General features: G+C 33.7%; 1 protein-coding gene across 1 annotated transcript; it reads left to right on the forward strand.

Moving 5' to 3' along the window:
- Positions 1 to 8927: 8927 nt before the first annotated feature.
- On the forward strand, positions 8928 to 23760 carry LOC130623577 (somatomedin-B and thrombospondin type-1 domain-containing protein-like). Its single transcript, XM_057439079.1, has 5 exons — positions 8928 to 9117; positions 20275 to 20602; positions 21358 to 21543; positions 22451 to 22571; positions 22960 to 23760. Exons 2-5 carry the CDS (start codon positions 20350 to 20352, stop codon positions 23234 to 23236), a joined length of 837 nt encoding a protein of 278 aa, XP_057295062.1. The 5' UTR covers positions 8928 to 9117; positions 20275 to 20349; the 3' UTR covers positions 23237 to 23760.
- Positions 23761 to 24097: the final 337 nt, after the last annotated feature.

Raw genomic sequence — 24097 nt, forward strand, 5'->3', positions numbered from 1 at the left:
TTTTGTTCTTTAATTTCTTTGAAAAGGTGCGCACACTCAAAACTTCATCAATATAATAGACAACGCAATGCTTATCGTCCGTAACTTTGTCCGTGCACGTATTTATAACAAATGCACTGTAACGAAGGAACACAAAAAGCTAACTACATATGACTTTTGTTTAAGGAACATTTTAAATTAAGATGTGTGCAACCATTTGAACAAACAGTCAAAATACTATATTTATTAATTAAGTATTATTAATAACTAGTCGTTGCCCGCGAAAAAATCTACGGGTTCGCTCGTCCATTATATTTACCCGTCGCAACAGAGTGGATAAATATATATCGCATTTGATATTCGTGTTTCCGTAACATCATTTTCTAACTCAACGGGGGGTCCGCGCAGAGACAGACCGACGATGGCTATTATTATAGACACTAGTCGTTAGCCCGTGGAAAAATCCACGGGTTCGTCCGTCCTTTAAATTCACCTGTCGCAACAAAGTGGACAAAAATATATCGCATTTGGCATTGGTGCGCATTATAGAAATTTCGAGATTCCGTTACGGCACGCGGCTCTCGAGGACACGCAGACAAAATACGGCTATTATTAAAGAGACTAGTCGTTAGCCCGTGGAAAAATCCACGGGGTCGCCCGTCCTTTATATATTGCATTTGCAACAAAGTGGACAGAAATATATCGCATTTGGTATGGATGCGCATTTTAAAAATTTCGTGTTTCCGTTACGGGACGGCGCTTTTGCGGACACACAGACATACAGACGACGGCTATTATTAAAGAGACTAGTCGTTGCCCGTGGAAAAATCCACGGGTTCGCCCGTCCTTTATATTTACCCGTCGCAACAAAGTAGATAAAAATATATCGCATTTGATATTTTTCTATTCGGAACATCATTTTCCAACGAAGCGGGTGGTCCGCGTAGAGACAGACAGACGACGGCTATTATTATAAAGAAGTGGTTAGCCCGTGGAAAAATCCACGGGGTCGCACGTCCATTATATTTACCCGTTGCAACAAAGTGGACAGAAATATATCGCATTTGGTATTGATGCGCATTTTAAAAATTTCGTGTTTCCATTACGGGACACGGCTTTCGCGGACACACAGACAGACGGACGACGGCTATTATTAAAAGGAAAAAACTAGCCGGAATTCGTGAAAACGGGTCGAACGCTTAGTAATGGTAGACAATGTCGCACACCAGTGTGGAGCGCTTACCTTTTTTAAAAAGTTGATTGCAATCTCAGCAATTTCATTTTGTGAATTAGGTGTGAAATGTGACAAATTCAGTGTCTGTTTAAATCAAAAATGTCCTAAAGCCTCTCGTTATGTGAAAACGTTTTCTTACAGTTTATATTACAGTAACAGATGTAGCTATCTACCTTACTGCATTTCGCATAAAAAAGATTATTTGAAAATTTTGATGAGGCCAACTGACCAAGTAACTGTGAAAGTAGCCATTTTGGCTTTCACTTTCACTTTCAGCAGTCTCATCCCTATGTGCAGATGAGTAAAAATCAGTTGGTGCTGATATATAAAAATGTTGACTACGATAGAAAGCTGAATACAAACCTAAAAGAATTGCAATAAATAAGGCTAGCCTAGCTGACTATATGATACTTCTCTAAAGTCTACTTCCATGCCCGAAATTTTAAAAACAGTGGTTAAAGATTTGTACATGGTTAAAAAATGGGACAATATATTTAACTTGACATGTGAAACCTATTCTTCATGCTAACACACAAACAAGGATGTACGAAATAACGATGCGGGAAATATATACGACTGGTGAACCACTGTGGTATTTCACGACTGATTACTCAAAGTAGAATAGAGTGAAATTGACCACTTGACCAATTGATTGATTACTCAATGTGGAATTGAAGGAAATTGACCAATTGACTGATTACTCAATGTGGAATTGAACCAATATGTGGAACCTTACGACTGGTTAGTCAATACTAGCTATGGAAATTCCTCTACCACGACATAAAAAATTTTTTGCTTAAAGAATTTTTTTAAATGAGTAAAACTGACCGGATTAGCAGCTACTTTTACTTACAGTCATCATTATTTCGACTTATGCTCCAACAATTTATATAGATTGGAGATCCTCTTATCAGTTGCATATCCACAAAATTCGTGTATATTGTCATTATTCTACAGCGCTTTAAAATTATGTGTAATTACACGCATGTGCATTTCCACTAAGTCAATTACGAGAAGTTTATTCCAAAAAAACATTGCTTTACCTAGGACCCTGCCCCTTGCCCCTACCTAACTAAGGAGAAAAACTTGGTAATTCTTTGACCTCTTTAAAAAAATGAACAAAGTTTTTACATTATTACCGTGGAAAGTTTATCATTTATTGAACATGATAGTTTAGTAGGCGACGTTTCGGGAGATCCTTCTCCCATCATCGGGCAAAGTAAAATGATGTTGAGCATGTATTTATATAATTGCAGAGGATCGAAATTCATAAAAATTAACCAATCAGAAACGAGCTGATAATTACAGTTAATTACGGTAATTAGCATTTTCGGACCTAGATGTAGGTAACTACTTCTTCTGTAGGGCTGGCAACCAAATCTCAGGAAGTTGATACGAGATGCTGTTTATGTGTTTGTTACGTTCTGCACTGTTGATGGTTTCTTTAATCTTTCTGGCCGTTGTTCTGGATTCTCTTTCAATGATTTTTTTCTCATCCCAATTAAACTGATGACTTCTGCTCCAGCTGTGGTCCGCAATTTCGTTTTTCTTCACATCTCCGTTTCTCACTGCGCGCATATGTTCTTGTACTCGTTGCTTAAACTTTCTTTTTGTTTCGCCTATATACACTGCATCACAATCTTTACACCGGATTTCGTAAACGACATTGCTTTGTTCTTCCAGGTTTATTTTGTCTTTTGGTTTAGACAAAGTGCTTCTTAGGGTGTCTTTAGAGTTAAGAATACATTTGATCTAGTGTTGTCTTAAGACTCGACGAAGGATCTCGCTGGTACCTGGTACGAAGGGTAAGAATGCTGATACGATAAATTCCTCTGATGTTTCCTTGTTTTCTCCGTTCTAACCAAAACATGGTATCTATTTAATAAAAACTTCTACACTCAAACAGACGGAGTTGTCATGGGAGGCCCTGCATCATCAGTAGTTGCAGAAATATACATGCAAGCACACGACGACGTTGACGACGTATTCGCCATAATCAAGAGATCCCATCTAGAAGAGTTCCATGAACACCTCAACGGCCTACATCGACGAATCAAATTCACTGTTGACCTTGAACACGATGGAAGTATCGCTTTTCTGGACACTTTGGTCAAACGCAAGAATGGTTCCATTTCAGTCCCAGTGTATCGTAAACCAACACACACTGACCAGTACCTTAACTTCGAATCAAACCATCAGAAATCTTGCAAAGAAAGTGTCATATCTTCATTACTGAATCGTGCCAATAGCGTAGTCAGTGACAAACAGGAGAGGAAAGAAGAAATTCGACGTGCAAGAAATGCATTAATCGCAAATGCATACAGTCATAAAGTCATCACGCAAGTAGAAAATAAAATGAAGAGAAGATGCAACGGAGACAACAAGGAAACATCAGAGGAATTTATCGCATCAGCATTCCTACCCTACTAGCGAGATCCTTCGTCGAATCTTAAGACAACGCAAGATCAAATGTATGCTTAACTCTAAAGACACCCTACAGAAGCACTTTGTCTAAACCAAAAGACAAAATAAACCTGGAAGAACAAAGCAATGTTGTTTACAAAATCCCGTGTAAAGATTGTGATGCAGTGTATATAGGCGAAATAAAAAGAAAGTTTAAGCAACGAGTACAAGAACATATGCGCGCAGTGAGAATAGGAGATGTGAAGAAAAACGAAATTGCGGACCACAGCTGGAGCAGAAGTCATCATTTTAATTAGGATGAGAAGAAAATCATTGAAAGAGAATCCAGAACAACGGCCAGAAGATTGAAGAAACCATCAACAGTGTAGAACGTAACAAACACATAAACAGCATCTCGTATCAACTTCCAGAGATTTGGTTACCAGCCCTACAGAAGAAGTTACCTACATCTACAATCCCGGTCAAAAATAATGGCAGTAAACCCTTTTTACACGTGTAGCAAGAGCAAGATAAGTACAAAGCCCCCTTTCCCCCAGTATCAATGTTCAAAAGTTGTGCTAACGCGTTTCCAAACATTGATAATGGGGGAGAGGGGGTAAGAAAGAATTATACTGCACTTTTTGTAGCTTACTGCCAATATATTTTGACCGGGATTGTCTCTGAAATTTTAGACTTAGAATTTTTTCGGCAATTTTTTGCAGTAATTTTTTTGACTTAATTTTTAAATTAATTCTAAAGGTGGATACTATATATATGTTTTGAAGTATGTACCAGCATTGTTTCTTATGTTTCATGCTAAAATTGGAAACAATAGAAATGCTAAAACAATAGATGACCAGGCGAATGGGGCATTTTTCGATAATCGCGAGACATTATAATATTCCGTGAAAAATTGTAGTTAGATGAATACGTTATTGTTACTAATTTTTGTGGGTATTAATTTTGACGCAGTTGTGCGAAAAAAAATTATTTGCGTGCAAAATTTAGTACAGAAGCAACGTGCAAAATGTTTTGGGTGAAAAGTACTACGCGCAAAAAATATATATATACCTTTTCAAGAATGAAAGGGTACATGTATATTGAGTCAAAAATTCAGAAAATTAGTACCAATAAGGTAGTGCTAAGCTCTGTAAGGGAAGATCAAACTGAAAAAAGACCTTGTTTATGTTTGTTTTGCATGTAAGGTTGGCACTTGTACAAAAGCACAAAGGTGCCAGAACAAAATATTAAGTTTTTAAAGATATTTAGCTGTAATTTCCATGCGTCACAGTGCGTCATTAATGCGTCACTCGGTTTTTTGCATGTGTTTAACTGTTAAATGTATGCGTCACATGCGTCACAACATTTTTTTTAAGAAATATGTACTATTCTTTTAAAACTTTAGATGTGACGCATGTGACGCATTAAATTCCTTCACAGCGTAGTACTATATAGCTTGTGACGCATATGTGACGCACTTGTGACGCATGGAATATAAGAACTTTTAAATACGAACATAGTTTTTATATATATATTATACATTTTAGGCATCCATGCCTTTGATAACTGGGGTGCAAAAACAGTGCGGGCAAGGTTCTAGCTAAGTCTTTCATCGATTCCTTTAGGATTTCTTCAATGTATTTAAATTCTCGTCCTCTTGAACTCATCATATCTGTTTCGCGTTGATCTCTGGCTATATTTTTCAACATGTTTAATTGAACCTTTGCTTGTAGCCAAAATTAGCATGGAATTTTCCCTGCCTATAACCATGTCAATGGCAAACTGGTTTTTAGGCCTTGGCAGGTATTTTATACCTTATTTTATACGTTATTTTAGGCTAGGATGAGAGCTTATTTCTTGTGTTGAATATCATTTGATTTCACTTTCGTTTTCTTCGAATTTTGGCGGCTAATTTTTCTTATCATTTCACTGGATTTGTTACAGAATAGTAGTTTCATAGAACCTAGGCTCTAGTCCACGTGTGTGTGTAACAAATTCGAGTTATAGAGGCCGTTTTGACTTTCTCTAGGAAAAAAAAAGCCACAACTCTTTTCAATTTTTTTTCTTGAAATTCAGACAATCCCGGTCAAAAATAATGGCAGTAAACCCTTTTTACACGTGTAGCAAGAGCAAGATAAGTACAAAGCCCCCTTTCCCCCAGTATCAATGTTCAAAAGTTGTGCTAACGCGTTTCCAAACATTGATAATGGGGGAGAGGGGGTAAGAAAGAATTATACTGCACTTTTTGTAGCTTACTGCCAATATATTTTGACCGGGATTGTAGGTCCGAAAATGTTAATTACCGTAATTAACTGTAATTATCAGCTCGTTTCTGATTGGTTAATTTTTATGAATTTCGATCCTCTGCAATTATATAAATACATGCTCAACATCATTTTACTTTGCCCGATGATGGGAGAAGGATCTCCCGAAACGTCGCCTACTAAACTATCATGTTCAAGAAATGATAAACTTTCCACAGTAATATGAATACTGAACAGACAAACCGAAATAATATCTTCAATAAAGTTTTTACAACTTTAGAAATGCCTTTTGAGAGATTCTTGGGTGACGAAATGACTAATTTATTTCACACCTTTCATGGTGACACGCACTCAAAATAACAAGGAATGAATCATCATATAAAAGGTGCAATATTTTATTTCTAAAGTGTTGAGTCATCGTATAGGCTAGACTGTCACCACAACCGCAGAAGAATAAGACTTCCGTTTTTGTGCACTGATTTTATATCCACTAAAATGGAGGTTGCTTCAGCAAATATTTTGAAGAAATGTCGGTACACGTCTTTGCTTTGTGAGCTCTAGGACTTAGGTAACCGATCAATAATAGGAAATGGAAAAGTGGAGAAATTGTTTGCTTAAACATGTTAGATGTTTATTACGAAAGGTCATTTTAAAAGCTACTTGTTTTAGACACGAAACACACGAAAAGCAGATTAAAAAGTGAGGGTAGCGGAAGAATACAATAAAACGATAAGACCCAATTAACTACTACTCTCATACATCAATTTCTTAGGGTGCAAAAAAGAGCTACATCACTACACTACATCACTTTACTTTGACAATAATGTTATCTTATCTGTAAAAAAGAACCAGATTTTTTGTTACGAAAGTTTTTAAGACTCGTTTTAATTTGACTGGATTTTTCGCCAAAGCGCAAAAAGCTATCCTTTTAGGTTTAACTTGTGCTTTGTTCTTGAGAGTGTATTGTAAGAAAGAGGGATGAATTTATCCTTCAATTACATTTAAATAAATGTGCAAAAAGAAAAAATCTGAAGATAAACAAGCTGTGGACAAGTAAACAAAAGCCTGATATCGGTATTACGTATTATTATGCAGTTATCACTCCATATTTGTGTTATTGCAGCTGTCTTTGTTTACCCATCTACACCCTCCCAAATCCTATTAACGCATTCTTTCTCACCACTCTTCGAAATGTCATAAATATCATGTATGTTTAAAGTCAGTGCAAAATCTTTGCAGATATTCTTTTTTTGCGAGATCCAATTGTAATTGAAGCTTGACCTGCTATTATTCATGTACATTTAGAAATGGTGAGTCACATTCCTAGACTCAAAAAATAAGCGAAAGATAGGAAAGCAACAACTCAGGGTTATAATAGAACACAATTGAATCAACGTCCTCTATTTTTTTCAACCAATGTAATATTATGCTCCATTTTCGATGGGCACCATGAATACTTTCTACTGTAAGAATTCTCTTTATAATAACCATCAAGGCTCAAATTTTAAAATTCTGAGATTTTTTTGAAAAAAGTAAGGAAGCGTAATTATCAGGCACCAAATTTTTATTTGTGAAATATTAGATAATTAAATTATTTATATGTACAACATTTTCTCAAAAAAAATTGTTACGTTATATATTGCTTCTTTCACTGAATTAGCTTTTCCTCATTTGTTTTTAACCATGATTATTTTAGCAGTCGTAGTTAAAGTTTTAGACAAAATGCTGATTTTCAAAAAATCAGAAGACTCCAACCAAATAGTATGATTCTTATAACAGCATGTACAACAAATCATGTTGCAAAATTTTGAAATGATCAGTCACAATAATGTACAAACATGTTATATTCGTGAAACAAAGACAAATGAAATCAGCAAGACAGTTTACTTCTTAAATCTAGTTCATGTTTCCGTTTCCGAACTGCATTTTAATGTCTATATCCTAGTTGTATAAAGAGCTTACAATTGAGTATCTGTAACGGCACAAACAGAGCAATCACTAATCTAAAAAACCAACAATACTTTTCCTAGGCTGACTGTTAATCAGGAAAGTTTTTTAATCTCCGAGTGGTTTCGTCAGAGATTGAATCACAATGAAAGCGGATATTCTTGCGCATGTTTATAAATAGTGTTGATTGGCTTGCACATATAATCGTTTTGATTTGGTGAAAGGTTTACTAAGGATAATAGGTTTGACACTAAAAGAGTAGCGCGAAAAATGATGTTAAGAATACCGACAAAACATGGCTGACAAAGCTAGTGCATTTCTGAAAATGTGTTTGTTGTTTGTTTTATGACATAGTGAATCATGGAAAAAAGAAGAGCGCCTGCGTTTATATAAAATACTTTTGCGATAAATCAAAACAATTTTTTTTTCTTGTAACCTTGTCTCTTTGTTGACTATGTAATTTATCAATGACTGTAATTGTTTAATTTATCGATGACACAATAATAATATTCATACATTGAAAGAAACGCGCGGTTAAATTAGTTAGGGAAAAGGAAATGAACAGAAAAAAGATAAATTACATAAACGTAAACAAATATGGCGCGTTATTTTTGGAGTTTAGAAAAAAAACAATGTTCAGACGCAAATAATAAATGCGAAGTATATTCAATGCTATCTTTTCCGGCTTAAGCGTTCGCAAAAAGGCATATCCTCTCTGATTCTAATTAACTAACCTTGAAAATCTGTTTGCGTGCAGAACCGTTCAGAAAAACACAACTATTCATTAATGAAAAAACACATGACATTGGTTTTGAAGTTTCACAAAACATCACAATTAAAAAAAGTGGGATAAAATATTGTGAATTTGCTTTTGATGACATTTTAAAGCTTCACTTCAACTCAGAATCATATTCTGTAAAGTATTTTCGACGGATATGTAGGCTGTTTTGATAAAGCCTTAATAATAAAAATCACTTTCTCAAAACAGCAAAAAAGGTTTTTACATATCTTGTGTCATTTTATCAACACACATCTAACAAGATGGATACGTGGAGAGTTAATAAGAAAACGGTTATTTTAAAATAGAAAGCAAATGTGTGACTACCTCTACGCTTTTATGATGAACAAATGTGAAGTTTTTGGATGTCTGTTGCAGTTAGAGAAGTTTTAAACGTATGCTTTTAAGATAGATATACTTAGTTGTAAAATAAAGGAGACAGCAAGAATGTGTCGTATTTGCTCAGGTGGAAAGATGGTTTGAAAGTTAATTTCTGTGTTCTTCCAGAATAGGTATGCAAATTACTCATTTATCGTTATTTACGAAGGACCGGCTTTTTAAGTCTGTCTAGCCGGCTTTCTAATTAGCCGATGGTAGAAATTTATGTTATTTTTAACTGTAGGAGAATTTTATCTTTCATTCAAGGTACAGTAAATTTTTGATAGCATGAAGCTGCTGGTATATAACATCTCGATTTTACGAATGACTGCTCACTACGATTTTACAAATATTTCACCATCGTAAAAACCCTTAGAATCCCTTAATATAATAAACTAGTCGTCAACCCGTTAAAGAATCCACAGGGTCTTCCGTTCGTTATATATCGCATTTCGTGTTTCCGTAACACGACTTTTTTTCGCGCACAAGTTTTAGACATTGCTAATTTTTTTGTGTTATAAAACGGAAGTAGAGCTAAACTCGTCACAAGAATGCTGTTCATGTTTGTTGACATTTTTTTGTCGGAAAAACATAGCTGTACCCACTAGCATTGTTTGATATGCAATGTTGTTCTTTCTTTTTTTCTAAAACAATTCACGTTTTTTTGATGTCACAGAACTGTTTTTAACCGAGTTCAAGACTATCTAACTAAAGCATTGAAGGTTTCATGGGAATATTTATTCTAATCTTGGAGGAAAGAATACGTATTCTTTTCTCCAAGTTCTAATTGAACGCAATGATGATAATTTTGGTAACCCTTCTATAGGCTAAAAAAGTTATGACTCATACTCAAAGAAAATATGGAAAGGTTTATTACTAAAACAAATGTGGGAATTTTGTACATTTTATCAAAGCTGGTTGGAAAAATATTGGTAATTTGGAAAAAAAAACGTTTACAACATTTTTATATAAAAAACCATCTCATCTGGTCTCATTAAGTTACGTAACATATTGAAATCAAATTAACTAAAATAAAAAGTAAAATGGCGAAAAATCCGAAACAAAAACGAAATAATTTTTTTTTTTGATGTCAATTCAATTCTACGACCTTGATCAGTTGTTGTGTACCAAGCTGTCACAATCTTAGTATTTATAGGAGCGATGAAATTAAAAATTAAACTCCTATAAAACAGCATTGCTGAAGAAAGACACTTTTTTAAGTTAAGTTTTATACCAATGTATTCATGCTTAATCTTTATTTGGCTGCAATTTTTGCGATAAAGCAACAGAATTAAGAAAGCTAATGCGCACTTTCACAAATTTACTCTTGAATTAGCGATTTTTTTTGTACACAACATGCGATGGCCTAAAAGTTAGTTTCCTGCACGAGCAAACCGAACAATGGCAATTAAACGATTGTAAAAGCTCCTGAACTTTTTGCGTTGCAAATCACAGAACGGCATGCCGAATTGTTGTCATGGTTACACATCATTTTTGTAACGTTTTAGTCAAAGTAAAATTGATTTATATAGAAGAATATTTATCATAGCACATCCGTATTTCATTCTCAGCAGAGAATGCTTCACCCCGATCAGACCTCTGATCATGACGGGCCAGCATAATGCGTGTAAGTCATATTGAAGAAGAACTACTTTGTTCATCATTAACATGTTAGTGATGAACAAAGTAGTTCTTCTTCAATATATAAAATTGTTTTATCTCTTAGTAACTAAAGGAAAATTCAATAGTTGTTTTGGATTTCTTTCTTGTTGATTGGATTAAAACTGTTAAAAATTCGTTTTTAAAATGCACATCACATGCACAAATCTCTAAGCGTCAAGAACAGCGATATTTCAATACCATTCCAAAATTGTTGAATATCTCACTCACTCAAAGTTGATATTCAAGTCATCCGTAATTCCCATTTATTTATTTTTAAGCTCTTTTTGAAAATCGCTGTCATAATTAACAATTAATGACGTCATTGTTCCTATCTTTTGGCCACTGGATATTTTAATTAATCTACACGCGTCAAAAAATAACGTTTAGATAAAGATTATTAAAGATTCCGGTCTGACATCAAGATAAAATATACGACAGAAGTGACTACATCTGATACCGTTGTACTGGACATGGTTTTTATATACCACAATAATAGAACCACTTTGTACATCATTTGTTGTAAATAAGAAACATTTTCATGCAGTTGTATAAAAAATGACGGAAGTTATTCGAGGTTTGTGTTGTTTCCGTAAATGATTAACATGTTCGTGAACACATCTTCATAAACACTATTTTAACATTTAAAAGACTTTGGGATTTTTTATCAGTATTATATATTAATATTTACTTCATGCTTAGTGGGCGTTTGGGTTGGGTGTGGTCTTGTCAGAAAAATCATCTCCCAACACACCTTTTTGTTTCGAAGGAATTTTCTATATAAGGTTGGCAAGTAGCTACGTGTGCGATGTACAAACGAATAAAAGTTTTTTTAGCACTTTGCTATTAAACAGACTACAAAAGCCTAAAAGTACCGAACCATAAAGAAATTCGAGGTTATACCAAAAAACCGTTGATTAACATAGCAGAAATGTGAAGCGCGTATGTAGAGTGTGCCAGCCAACAGAAAGTGAGAAATACCATAGCGTTGACTGTTCTAAACAAACTTCGTCTAACAAGAAGATACTATATTAATCTTGACAGTGATAAAATTATAAACATGTGAATTTGATCTTTTTGTCAACAACAAAAATTTCGTGTTACTTAAAATAAACAAAATAAATTTATCTGCCAAGTTATTTGACATCAGATCAATGTTAATATCACGAAATCATTTTTTCAACGCTTGATTTATAAGTTGAAACGTCTTAGGAGGACTTGTGTTATTTGTGAACACCCTGGAAATCTTGATTAGCGGAACAAGCTTATCTCGAAATATATCATTATTTTTTTATATATAAAAAATCTTGACTACACTATTTGGAAAGAACTATCTTTGTGAGGTAGCTATTGTCTTGAGATGACGAAGTCTGGAAAATGGAGGATGTGCTCCAGTGATTGTTGTTACAAATTCTGCAATTATCAATTATCTATTTAGTGGTGTGCTACGACTGAAAGGATAGGATAGGCTGAAAATTTTTCGATTTAAACAACATATTATCCACACTCTAGCCGCGACTTGTATTTGTTCTTTTTTAAAGAAAACAGATAGGCCCTTAATCCCTTCACTCCTTCGGCAGGGAATTATTTTTAGAGCGTTCTCTCACAAAAACGTCCACCAGCGCCAACAGAGGCTTGTTTCAATTTGAATGCATTTTTGACATTCGATCAACAAAAGCGTGAGCTGTTTGCACTATAAAAGAAAATGCAGTGAAGTGAGAACGAGCCTTTAATTTTATTATCACGCGTGCACCACAACTTGAAAGTGGATTGTTTTCTGAAATAACAAAAAGTTTTAAATAAAACATTATTTTTAGACTCAAATACATTAAATATTTTTTTCGGTTTCATCTTCCAAGGAAAACTAAATTTGATATTGGGGTGGGGCTATGTAAACAAAGCTAAACTATGTGTCTAAAAAAATAGTTAATGGTGCCTATCATGAGATTTTAAAAACACAGAAGCAAATTCATTTGGTATTCACTAATTGTTGTATGTTACAAATAATTGGATGCTGTCAAGGCAAATCATTTTACAAGAGACTTGCATCCCTTTTTCATCTCCAAGATTACATCTTTCTCCGGTAACTGCTGCTCACCTCTTAAAAAAATGCTTTAACTCAAACAATGATCTTATTATAGATTAAATTTGACTTAACGGGAGCTTCGTTCAACTAAAACATTTGTAAGGTCGAACTGTTCTCCTCGGTCCCGGGAGTTAACTGTATAACAAAGGCTTCTTTACTGATCCACACTTTATCATTACAGCCAAAATTAATGAATTCTTTTGACTTCCACTGAATTAAAAGATTCTGCCATGAAATAACTCAGCATGCTGCTTATAGAAACCAGTCATTTTCAAATTAGAGCCTGCGCGTCACTTTTAAAGCAAGGCATGGTTGCTGTATTAAAGCAGATACAAAATAGAATCTTAAATAACAAAGAAGCAATATTTACACCTCAATAACATAGCATCTGTGACGTCAACCTTTATTTATATATAGCACGTTCTTGCTGCTAAGCATTGCAATAGTGTGATTCCGCAATGGAAAACTATACATGATGTAGTATGTGAAAACAGTTTGTAAGTCAACTGTAAGTGGTATTTACGAACGGGCGTGTCAGGCCACGGTTCAGGATTGTAGTAAAATATGATGGTGTGGAATGATATTGTGGTGAGTACATGTAGCTGTGTTGAACGTTGTTCAATAAGACAACTGTAGTTTAGACACACGAAAGAACTATACATATCTCATCACTTAGATAACCATTTCTGCTGCCAAATTAATGGAAGGTTAGTAAGCTATACGACATATTAATGAAAAGTTTTCGTAGGCTCAGAGATTTCGGATGTACTTTGAAACACTATATTCAAGATAATTTATGGTTTTATTTGAAGTAGAATTAAGTGCGAAATAAAATTTTCAAAACATGTTCGACTTTCTTTTTTCCTACTCAATTCTAATCCTAGTCGAAACTGAAATCATAAGATTTAACAAAGTTATATTTTAGCACTAGTAATGTCTCTCCATTTCCTCAATTGTCGGTTACTGAAAATAGTAACAAACAACATATAATTTATACCCTATAAATTTTGCCATTTGTTAGACTTACGAAACAGTGAATACGCTTGAAAGACCTTTTATAAACAAGTAATACATAGATAAGTTTGTGCTCGCTACAGTTGTGTAGCTACCGTTCATTGAGGAACTCTTGAAACACGAAAAAAATTGTTTTGGCCTGATATTGTAAGTAATGTTTGGCTGAACAAAGATTTAGTGTTTTTTCAACCACCAGTTACTCTATATTTTTAGTAGTAGGATAAATCCTTAGAAGTTGTTAGCGCGGCTTATAGCAAATAATGGTAAAATGAGCAATGACGTGCTATTTCTATGGAAACAATTAGATAAATATTAATGCAAGGATTTTCCATACAATTTTTTTTCTTAAAACGTAAAACAAAAGGGGTTTGTCCTCATTTATGGTCTGATTCTCTGTGTTAAGAACTTTTATTTTGAAGCACCGCCCCGTGTGTTAATTAAGGGCACAAAGTTGATATTGACGATTTTACGACATTTTATTTGAACTTTGGCAGACGTGGGAAAGATAAAAATAAAAAAGAATAAAGTAAATAAATGGTTTATGACAAGGATATCCTTCATCTTCTTATGTAACCTTAAAAAACAATAAGATTAAATTGCGAAGGCACCAATACAAAAGAAGACAAACAAAAAGCTCTACCAACGTGACCATGGTAAACAAATATCTTCAAGGGGATTATACATAACGGGACTAATGTTATCAAAAATAGCCAGTGTTGATAACTAAAATAAACATGAAAAACAAAGAAGAAAACGAGAGTTAGAACAGATGGAGGATGTGAAGACATAAGTGGTACAACAAAAGGTACTTAAATCTAAAAATGAACAATAACATGTCTCATAGCTGCTCACCTGTACGGGCGGGAAATTTAAGCTCGTGAAATATATCCTCTTGTGGTTAACCAACCTTTCAATAGCACGTCTAGTATACTTGCTTAAAGAGATTACCAAATGACAGAGTGTAACGTTTCGTCGGGGTTTTTTAAAGAATGTCTATGTGCTTTCATATTTTTGCCAAGATTTATGAAGTAGAGAGAGATTAGCTTTCATGAAACTTAATCATTGACATTCACGAGAATCTAGGAAGAGGTTTTGAGTTTGGAATGTCTACCCTAGATAAGTTGGAGCCATACCATGCATCTTAAGGTATTTTTATGTTGCAGAAATGTTGTCATATAAGCAGAATTGACAAGAGCTTGCAACAACATGCAACAATGTTTGGCTTTGCATCAAGAAAAAGTATTTTAGAGGTTGAACGTCTTTTGTTGATGTGATATTTGCCTCGTAATTAAAGCAGTTGTTGTTGTTGTTGTTGTTGTCTGTTCTGGTTATGTTATTCTTGCTGGTTGTCGTGTTTTCGTTTAGGTTGTTGTTGTTGTTGTTTGCAAAACACAAACGTATGTTTATTTATTTATAACCTCTTCAGTTTCTATTGGTACTGCTTTCCAAAAGAGTTCTGCGAAGGGATTCCTAACCAATTTAAAGCTCCCATTTGAGCTACGAAAGTCGGGCGAACACAGCAATCGCCCAACTACACAACTGTCTAAGATATCAATCCTATCATGCTGAGCGCTAAGCAGAAAGGACAGATTTACACTTTTTTAGTCTCTCGCATGACTCGGCCGGGGTTTGAACCCAAGATTTTCCGCACTGGAAGCGAATGTTTTACCAGAAGGCTACCAGTCATTTGTACTACAATTATGGGATATCTTAAAAAATTAATTCTATATGAAGGAATCGATTTTTTTCAAGTTTCTTCTCTATAGAACCATCCTTGTAAACTTGCTTAATTGTTAGGTGACGCTTATAATCAAAAGCAAGACGTAGGGTGATAAAAAAGCATTACTGTGTTTTCATTTAGAAGGAATATTTATGCTGCATTTGTTTCAAAGTGTAAAATGGATAAATCTAATACAGATATTGATTGACTGGTGAAAACTATCGCCATCCAAAACGTAAATCATTCATATCTATGAACTAGTCAGTGGCCCGTTGATAATTCTACCGGTTCTCCCGTTCTTTATTTTTATTATTTTTAGCCGCATTTCGTGTGTCTCGCTACTGCGGTTAATATTTGGCGTGACAGACAGACAAACCTATACGAGCATTATAAGATTGATGATTTCGTTAGCCAATTAATATGCTCAAATATTTTAATGCGGAAAACTCGCATAGTGGACGACGGTCATTGTGTGACAATCTCAACTTCTCAGATTTAAAATAGCGACATCGATTCTTTGTTTGAAAAATACTTTCTGCTTCTTACGTTTCAACGTTTGGCACGCGACCTTACTGTCAAATATTGTTTTTATGATTTTATGCAAAAAATAATAAACATAAAAAGAAAGGCGGCATTTTGTATGTAGACAAAACCAAACAACATGTTTCAAATTTTTATGTCAATTTTTCTTTTGTTACTGTTTATCTAACATGATAAGAGACTTTCATACTTTCATTTCTTTTCGAACAAAACTTATTGCCGTATGTTTTATACCATAAAATTGAAATGAAAGAATATTTTATCTATTTTCTGCCTTCAAGTCGTATGTTTGTTTTAAACTTAAACATAATTTTGAATTGAGCAAGAAAACAAGATTCAGTCACAAACAGTAAATGTACAGTTGCATGTAGATAGATGTCTTTGCAGTTCAATACTGGTGATGGTTCAATGCATTGAGAAAAGTGGTGGTACATAAAGTTTGTTTACATTTTAACTGCAACGTTTTAAATTAGCTAAACATTTAGATTGAGCAGTAACCTTTTTTTAACTGCTCGTAACTTACACAGCAGCTGAATGCTGACTCATCAATAACAACTTCGACTTCGACACTTATATTTTTTTCAATAGACAGAAAGTTTCAATTGCAAGTTGATGTTACTTTTCGTTAGTCATGTCAATATAAATTTTTCATTAAAAGTTGTTTAAATGGCAGACAGTTGTCTCTTTGATCAGTAAAATGTAGGTTCCCGGAGTTATTTAAGTTCGCAATGTTTATTATATCGGTGTCAGTGGCTATTTCAATATAATGTTTCTGGCATTTTGCTGACGAAAAAAAAGGTCTACAAAGAATTATATCCGAGAATTTTTAGGCGGTAAGATAAATATTTTTTGATTTCTAATAATTATCTAGCTAAAAAAATATGTCTGTTTGAGGTTTGATCTAATTCTCGTGACTGTATTATTTTTCGTTTTTCTAATATTAAAATGACAAGGTTCTTCATAAAAACAGGAAGTACGCCCCCCTTTGACACACACAAGCTCGCCCGAAAACGTTTAATTATTTTTAGTAGGAAAGAGACTTCACAATCAAAGAAAACAGAGACAGCCTAAAATGTTCTGTGTTATCACAGGAAGTTCGTCATCTGATATCATGGCACGCTTTAACAAGTTTAATTAGCATATAAATTTCACTAATTTAAAATAAACAATGCGTCATTACCAACCATAATTAAAAGTAAATGTTGATGTTTTTGAATGACAGATATTAATCTTTAGTCTATCAAGCAGCTCGTTGGCTTCAAATTGGGAGGTCTGGGTTTACATGACGTAAAAGTTCAGTTTACTATGTACTAGTTTACAACCCAAGTAAAGAAAATTGATACAGGGAAGTCAAGTTATTATAAGGTAAATAATAAATACAAGCATAAGGTTATTCACATCGTTCATCTTAGATTCTAACTTTGGCTCACAGATGGACGGCGAGAGTTAGACAACAAGGCTTGTTTGCTTTTTTAAAGAAAAAGGTTGCTTTGCAATAAAATTTTAATACAGGAGTCCTGGCAGGCTAGTCTAAACGTGAAAATATTGTTTACTGTTGTTGGAGATACTACTGTCTAAAAAGATATACCAGAGTATATTATACAGATTCATTGAATATGCTTAATGAGTTACGTGTTATTATAGCTTTGAAGTTCAGTTGATCAGTGGTGTTATGGTAGAGAGTTCACCTCCAGTGCAGAAGGTAGTAGTCGAGTTTCAGCATAAGAATAGGATTGATATCTTAGGTGGTTGTCTAGTTGAGCGGCTGTTGTGCTTGCATGACTTTCGTAGCTCAAATGTGAGGTTTAAATGCACTAGGACCTCCTTGACAGGACTATCATTGATGATAGTAACATTAAGAACTAAAAAGGCTATCCTGAGTAATTAGAAGTAATAGTACAGCTACATATCTCTTCGATGTAAGCGAGTTCTCCTTTATTTATATAATTATCTGTTTGCTATCTAAAACACTTGATTGAAACTTGAATGTCAGCGTGTTTTTCTTCTTTTTATTTCATTTTATGCTCTATTAATCTGTTATCTATTTGATTTTAATGCAACCGTAATACCTTGAACAACAGTGTGTTTCTTGAGATTTGCTTTTAACTGAGAATTTTATTTATTTTTTTATCAGTTTTTCACATCCTGATAATTACTTGATAATATTTCCTGTGTCTTGTCTAAAACTCCTTTGATATCTTCACTCAATAAAAGTGTCTTACTACGTAAAAAGGTGAGATTTTCTATCAAACGAAATTCATAGCTCTTTTTAAATTCTACAAAGTCAAACTATTTATTTTTTTGTTGGCACATGTGACACAGTCGCGTGGGCTGAGGTTGTAAAAGCGTTGATCGAAGCTGGGAACTGGTTGTTTTGGAAAAGATTAGATTTGACGTCATATGCAGCCGAAGAAAAAATATTTCGTTGCTCAAGTAACTAACTAACAGTGATGTAACTCTTACTGATGATTGTACTTCTATTAGTGAAATCAATGTTAATCAGCGATTTTCCAAGCCGATAAAAGTCACAAGGTACTTTCCAACTTGTTATGGGAAAGGGAAAACAATCCTTTTACATACTTTTAATAAATCAAGGCTAAATTCTCAGGTTGATCTGTTTCATTTTTAAAAACATATATTGTATGGTGTTTAATTATTACGTATTATTTATTTCTTTAAAAAAGGTAAGTATAGTATTTGTTTAATTAATACTTCTGCTGTGAGACATTCTGATGTTACAACGCGTACCGACGTGAGGGTATAGTAGAATTATAATTTTCTGACCTATGTTTTCTTCATTTAACGTGATACCTTAGTTTTTACTATATAAGGTCCACAAAAAATCTTTTCCTAAAATTACTTTGCAAACTACTTTACATAAATGTCTTGCCACAAACTGCTTCAAACTGCATGTAAATTCAAAACTGTGCAATCCAGCGTACTTTTAATTTTTTTTAAGACGTTTGTGAAAGAGTGTAGAACTTTTAATATGTCAGTCAAAACTATATTTAAAATATCTTAGAACGCTTAGCTATATTTGAAATATTTAAGAAAATAAGATATTAGAATACTTAAAAAATCTAGCTAAAATTTAAATATTTCAAAATAGCTAGCTATATTTGAAATATTTAAGAAAATAAGATATTAGAATACTTAAAAAATCTAGCTAAAATTTAAATATTTCAAAATAGCTAGCTATGTTTGAAAGATCTAAATGTGCTATATTAGTATCAGCGCAAACCTCACAATAAAAGAACGAATTTATTCGATTTTGTTGGACTTCTCTTAATAACATCAATTCCATGATGACAAGTAATTGTTAATTTCCTTACCACTAACGAGAATGTTGTTTGTAATAATAACAATAGCAGCTTTCATTATCCGACCTTGCAACATGGTGTATGCATTTATAGAACAATATTGTCGACTAGCACAGACAATAAGTCCTATTTGTTTTACCGCTAATTATCCGACATCATGGAAGATGACTTCTATCAGCTGGCAGAATTATAAAACAACGAGCGTTTTTTGTTATGAAATATTTGGCTGACGGACAAATTTTTCAGGTAGGAAAGTAAGGTATAGAAATACGTTTTTTTAATGATGCTGTGACTGAGCTTAAAGTGAAAATGTGAAGAAATTGCTAGAAACAGGAAACATATTTAGAGAAAAAATACTATTCTTAGTTTAATGCGATATGAAGCCATGATATTCACGCAACACTCAATCGTGTTTTAAAACAGATAATATCGATAACATACACTACGTAAACAGGGCGTGTCTTTAACATTGGTTTTGTAATATACTTAAACTGGGCTTTTTAAAACACTCTTCTTCTGGAATTTTTATATTGCGATGTAAGGTAAATTGATATTTGAGATAGACCGAAAATTAAGTTAAACAAAGCAATGTGTGATTTGTAATTTTTTTCAATAGGTAATTTGTATATATCACAGCACTGGAACAAAACGAAATACCTTTGCTTATTTTTACTTTATTTGTTATATTTTAACGTATTGTAATAATATATAGCTACAATAACGTTTTTCTTAATGGCAGTGTGCCATTAGTTTTGAGAATGTTTAAGAGAGTTGTCATGCAGTTTACAGGAGGTATCAGCTGGGTTACCATCTGCAATTGGCTATAGCACCTTTCTGCTTTTGTATACCATGACGGTTTAATGTTACAATTGCAGCTACGTGCACGGAAGTTGTAATTACGTGATTTTCTTAATAACATTACGTTATGTTAAGAGTTTTTTTTTCATTATAGATATAAAGATAATTAAGCAAAAATTGTATTAACTGATATTAGTAACCTTAAAAAAGTTGGGAATACAAACCAGTCATGTTTACCTGGAAATTCGCACTCTCCATAATAATTTTTCAAGTTTATATTACGTTATGTTATGGACTGTGTGACCAGCGAGAAACAGGTGGTGATTTAAAATGTTGCAAATTCAAAGATGCTTCGTGTTTTGTGAAAACGTATCATACAAGAGCACGCGGTTTGGCCAACTCCATATGCTACTGTGATGCGTATTGCAAATTTACTAAAGACTGTTGCAAAGATATTGACAAAGTTAGAAAATTGTGCGACAGTAAGTTGTTTATTTGTTTACTTAATTGTTTAATCCGTTGATATTATGTTTTGTGTAACTCTACAGTTTTGAATTAGTTAGGTTTAGTTGCAAAAGAAATTAAGTTATGAATCTCTGAAAGGGAATAAACCAATAGAGTTTCAAATAACCGTACACATTCATTTAAAAAGAGGGTTAAAGAAATAGAAAAACAATTGTTTTCAAAAAGATCCTACAATTTTGACTTCAGGTAAACTATGTTTTTTTCTTTTTTCTGTAACTACAGCATCAAATACCTATCACTTAAAATAATTTCTTTCCCAGCTATCTTTCTGCTAGGTTTACTGACTGTCTTTTCTCTCGTGAATTATTCTTCTTCGGGAAGTATATTACATCTCATCAGAAGGCTTCCTTGTAATGTTCTAGTGTTTCCTATTCCATCTTCCTGCTTGACTTTGTAGACTGGTATATTTGGATAACATTCAATTCCTTGGGAAATCTTATCTCCTTAATATGAGTTTAGTTTTCCGGTTCCTCCTTTCTCTGATACGTGTGGTGGTGCAATGTGGGAGGACTAAATTTCACCATTGTGTTGTCCTAAGGTGGTTTACTCTCAGCAGATGCTTCCATGGAATGTTTAGCAGGCTTATTAAAGGGAGGTCTTGTCAGTATCATTTTTTGCTTGTTACAACCGTCCCTTTCTTGAATGCACCCTTTGGTAGATGTGTTTCATACCTAACCTACTTAAATATAAGCGTTCGTATTTTATTTTGTAGAACCTGTTCATTGCATCGTTAGTGAATGGGAAAAATGGACTGGTTGCAGTACAAAATGTGGTTTTGGAGTTAGAAAGAGAAAAAGAAGCATCAAACAAAAAAATCAAAATGGCGGAAACCCATGTGGTCCACTTGAACAAGTTCGAGGATGTAATATGAATTCAATTTGTGATTCTAACGAAGACAGTAAGTTCGTAATAAGATTTATATTGCTTTTAATTGCTTTGCACCATATCTTTATTTATTAAACTAGTCGTTAGCCCATGGAAAATCCACGGATTCGTCCGTCCTTTTTATACCGCATTGCGTGCTTCTCGCTATTGTGCAGCTAAGCTACCATTATGCGTGAAAGACAGACAGACAGACGTATACTGGTAGATTTTCGCGCACGTATAATTTGCGTGCGGAACTGCTGCGTAACTTCATCTTCTTTTGCTTTAATTTCTTCAGCAGGAAAGAATTCATCATCGCTAATTATTTACTTCATTGCTTTCGTCTGGCTTAGTATAACAATCTTACAAAACGTCTCCATTTTTAAAAACACCTCAGTGTTCAGGTTCCTTTTTTTACTATCAATGTTATTGGGACTTGAAGTTTTTATTCGGAATAGGCGAAACTTCTTTTTCGTCTCTCGCAAAAATATCGTGAATTAAGGTAGCTTTGATACTTACTGACTTTGCATGACTCTCTACTTGACACCTGCCTGCTGGATGTTTAAGTCCATACCTCAAGCACCCTAGGCATTGCCTATTGGTTTAAACTATCACTTTCCTATGAACTCAATGAAGTCACTAATTGGCAATATTTAATAACTTTTGTCAGGATTATGTTCAGAATTTGAAACTTATAATATAATTTATTTTTAACAAGGAAAATCATTCTGTCAAATGACACATAGTTATCCTGATTTTCCGTTTTTTAAAATTCTTTAAAATTGGGCTTTTCATCCTCCCCCTTCCATCAGATTTATGGCACACTCTCATTTTATGTAATGATTTGATTAAGTGTGAAGCTCCTAGATGTTAATTGCAAATAACCTCAGTTTGTTAAAACCTGAAAATCGCAACTTTCAGTTTTATTTTCCTAATTTTAGCATCACCAGCCTTTATTCTTCCAATTACATTCAGAAGACCACACATAGGAAAATATATATATGAAAACATTTTACCAGCAACCAGAATTGATGAAGCGCCAAAGAGTATTCACAAACCAACGTAAGTAAACACATCATCTTTCGCTCTAAAAGATGAAAATAATGTTTTTTATAATAACATTATCTCCTTTAAAAAAACACAATCTCCAGACCTTATACCTTGTCAATCAGATCAAGGCGGATAATATCTAACAATTCCATGAATTACACGACGGAATATTGTAAAACAATATTCAGCGTTTTCGTTTTTCAAATTAACGTGATTATAGGGATATTTGTGATAAACTATGAAACTTCAAGCATTAGGAAGAGGATTTTTAAAAAATTCCTAAGTAAAAGTATATGAATAACCTTGAAAAAAATGCTCGAATTGCCAGAAAAGAAAGGATGTTGTTTTCCATACAGAATCTGAAAAAAAGATGCAAGAACTCTATTATTCTGTCATTTAGTTATTCATATTGTGTTCATTACAAAGTCACATATAGAAGAAGAAAATGCGCTGGTACTTGGGCAGGTAGCTTACAAAGTGAAATGCCCGTTTGTACAGAATGTCAATCACGTGTCATGAATGGCGGACATTGTCGTGGTGAAGGAAGAATGGGACAGAGAACAAGATGGAAGGCTTTAGGACTTTCTCGTTGCCAAGGGGATTGGGTTCGTTTAGGACAAATTATACCAAATTGCACTTGCGATGCAAAACAATTCTCCAACTTTGTTTTTGTATAAAATTGACCTAATCACCAGAATATGTTACGTTTCCAAAGGATTTTAAAAGGATGGTAAGATGTTTAATGCCTGGAGCTAAAGTTAAGGGGAAACAGTTAAATATATATTATTGCACAAAAGAACACGGGGAAAAGAGAAGGAACACGACACGTTACACTATTAGAACTTCTATAACTAATAGTTATAAATTAAATTTTTACAAAAACAAATTCTTGTCCCTGCTTTGTTTAGGAATATTCTTGACATTTGCTATTTTTTTAAAGCTAGTGCAAATTTCTGTAGTACCTCTATATCTCCAGTCAGCTTAATCTAAAGAGTTTTTTTGTTTCTTGAAAAGTTTTATAACCGCATTTCTTATCATGTAAAATATTAAATTTACTCTATTTTTCTCGTATGTTTATATATGCGAAATATATAGTTAATTGTTTTTAAAGAAATATCTTATCCACAATATCTTACGAACATACAACAAGCACGAAAAAATAACATTATTGGAGCCTAAATTATGCGGACTCCTCCAGCGACCAGAACTTGATATTCGATCGTTTTGATTTTAAAACGAAGCTTAAATGAAGAAAAGTAACTTCCGGAACATGACTAGTTACAAAATCACCTATTAAATTTTCAGCTTGACAGGATAGGCTAATCTTATAAAAACAAAATAAAACAAAGTGTTATTCAAATCCTCCTTTTGCAATCGCTCGATGTAGCGATGTAACCGTAATGAAGTAACTTAGTTAATTTGAAGTTAAATATTGCAGAGACTTTAACTCAAACAAACCGATCATGTTTCGAACCCCCGTCCGGTTCTAAAAACAAAATGGCATCTCATGGCGGCTTTCCTCCAAATACCGCCAAAAT

Source organism: Hydractinia symbiolongicarpus, chromosome 13 (assembly GCF_029227915.1).
Source record: "Hydractinia symbiolongicarpus strain clone_291-10 chromosome 13, HSymV2.1, whole genome shotgun sequence".
NCBI lineage: Eukaryota > Metazoa > Cnidaria > Hydrozoa > Anthoathecata > Hydractiniidae > Hydractinia > Hydractinia symbiolongicarpus.